The 1240-nt window shown below is 42.3% G+C and overlaps 1 protein-coding gene across 1 annotated transcript in view; it reads left to right on the top strand.

Annotated features, from left to right (window-relative positions):
* FER1L6 (fer-1 like family member 6) overlaps positions 1-1240 on the top strand; it is a 139479-nt gene that overhangs the window by 110836 nt on the left and 27403 nt on the right. Inside the window, 1 exon segment of the mRNA XM_007943427.1 lies at positions 8-28. Within this exon segment, the coding sequence (XP_007941618.1) occupies positions 8-28 (21 nt within the window).

The raw sequence follows: 1240 nt of genomic DNA, 5'->3' as shown, positions 1-1240 counted from the left end.
CCACAAGGATAAGCCAGGAATGGAGCAGGTAGTGGGCAAGACAGTCTGGCCCCAATAGGAATGTTTAGGCCCAAAGAATGTGACTTCTCCCCTAAATATTAATCTTGTGTGTCCCAGAGCAGTGCTTCTCAAGCTACCAGATGTTTGAAATGCCAGGGGACATTTGGCAAAGTCTAGAGACATTTTTGGTTGTCCCAATTGAGGGTGGGTAGGTATTACTGGAATCTAATGGGTAAAGGCCAAGTGATATGGCTAAACACACTACAATTCATAAGACAGCCCCCAAAACCAGGAACAATCCAGGCCAAAGTGTCAATAATGCCAAAGTTGAGACACTTCGCCCAGGGGTCAGTGGTGAGCACAGTGTTTTTTTTTTTTTTTTTTTTTTAATAATTTAAGTTATCAAATTCTTTTGGAATAATCCTAACTTTTGAGAAAATTAAAAACCCATTTAATATACCCAAAACCTTGTCTAAAAGTGATCAGTAATCACACAGTCCATACTTCCCCAGAGACACAATAGATGATGAATTATCTTGAAGAACTGGCAAGAAGCAGCTGTGTGGGGAAAAAAATGACTAGAGGTCTGGATTAGGAGTTAGAAGGGAAAAGGAGATAAACTTTCTACGTACTAGGTCCTTCACACAATTCTCTCTCTTAATTAGGATGACCACATAACTGTTTGCCCAAACTGGGGCCATGTTGAGAGTAAAGAGAACACTCTTAATGATTAAGCTAGTGCAAGGGGCATACACCAGTATTCTCCTAGACAAAGGGTGTATGGGTCTTGTTCCTTAATACAGCCTTCTTATTGTCATCACCTTTATGATGAAGAAATCGAGGTTCAGGTTACCCAGCTGGTAAGTAACAGAGCTGGATTTAACCAAGCTCTTAGAATCCATAGCTCATGCTCTGTCCACAAACTTAAGTGTGGTCCTAGCTCTGGACTTACTGTGTAACTTGGGCAAATCATATGAGCTCTGTGTGGATGGAGAGGGAACGCCAGCTTTGCTGTCTCAACAGTATCTGGTGTGTGGCTGTTGTGTGCTGTTGACTCAATTCCCACTCATAGCAACCCCATACCACAGAGTAGAATTGCCTCCATAGAATTTTCATGGCTGTAATCTTTACAGATAAGGATCGCCAATTCTTTATCCTGGGAGCTCTGAGTGGGTTCAAACTGCCAACCTCTCGGTTAGCAACTGAGAGCTTAACTGTTTGTGCCACCAGGGTTTCTTAG

The sequence above is a fragment of the Orycteropus afer genome, unplaced genomic scaffold, assembly GCF_000298275.1.
Source record: "Orycteropus afer afer isolate SDZICR_OR568_19922 unplaced genomic scaffold, OryAfe1.0 scaffold00106, whole genome shotgun sequence".
NCBI lineage: Eukaryota > Metazoa > Chordata > Mammalia > Tubulidentata > Orycteropodidae > Orycteropus > Orycteropus afer.
Note: the sequence above shows the minus strand (reverse complement) of the source record. Positions and strands in the feature narration are given on the sequence as shown.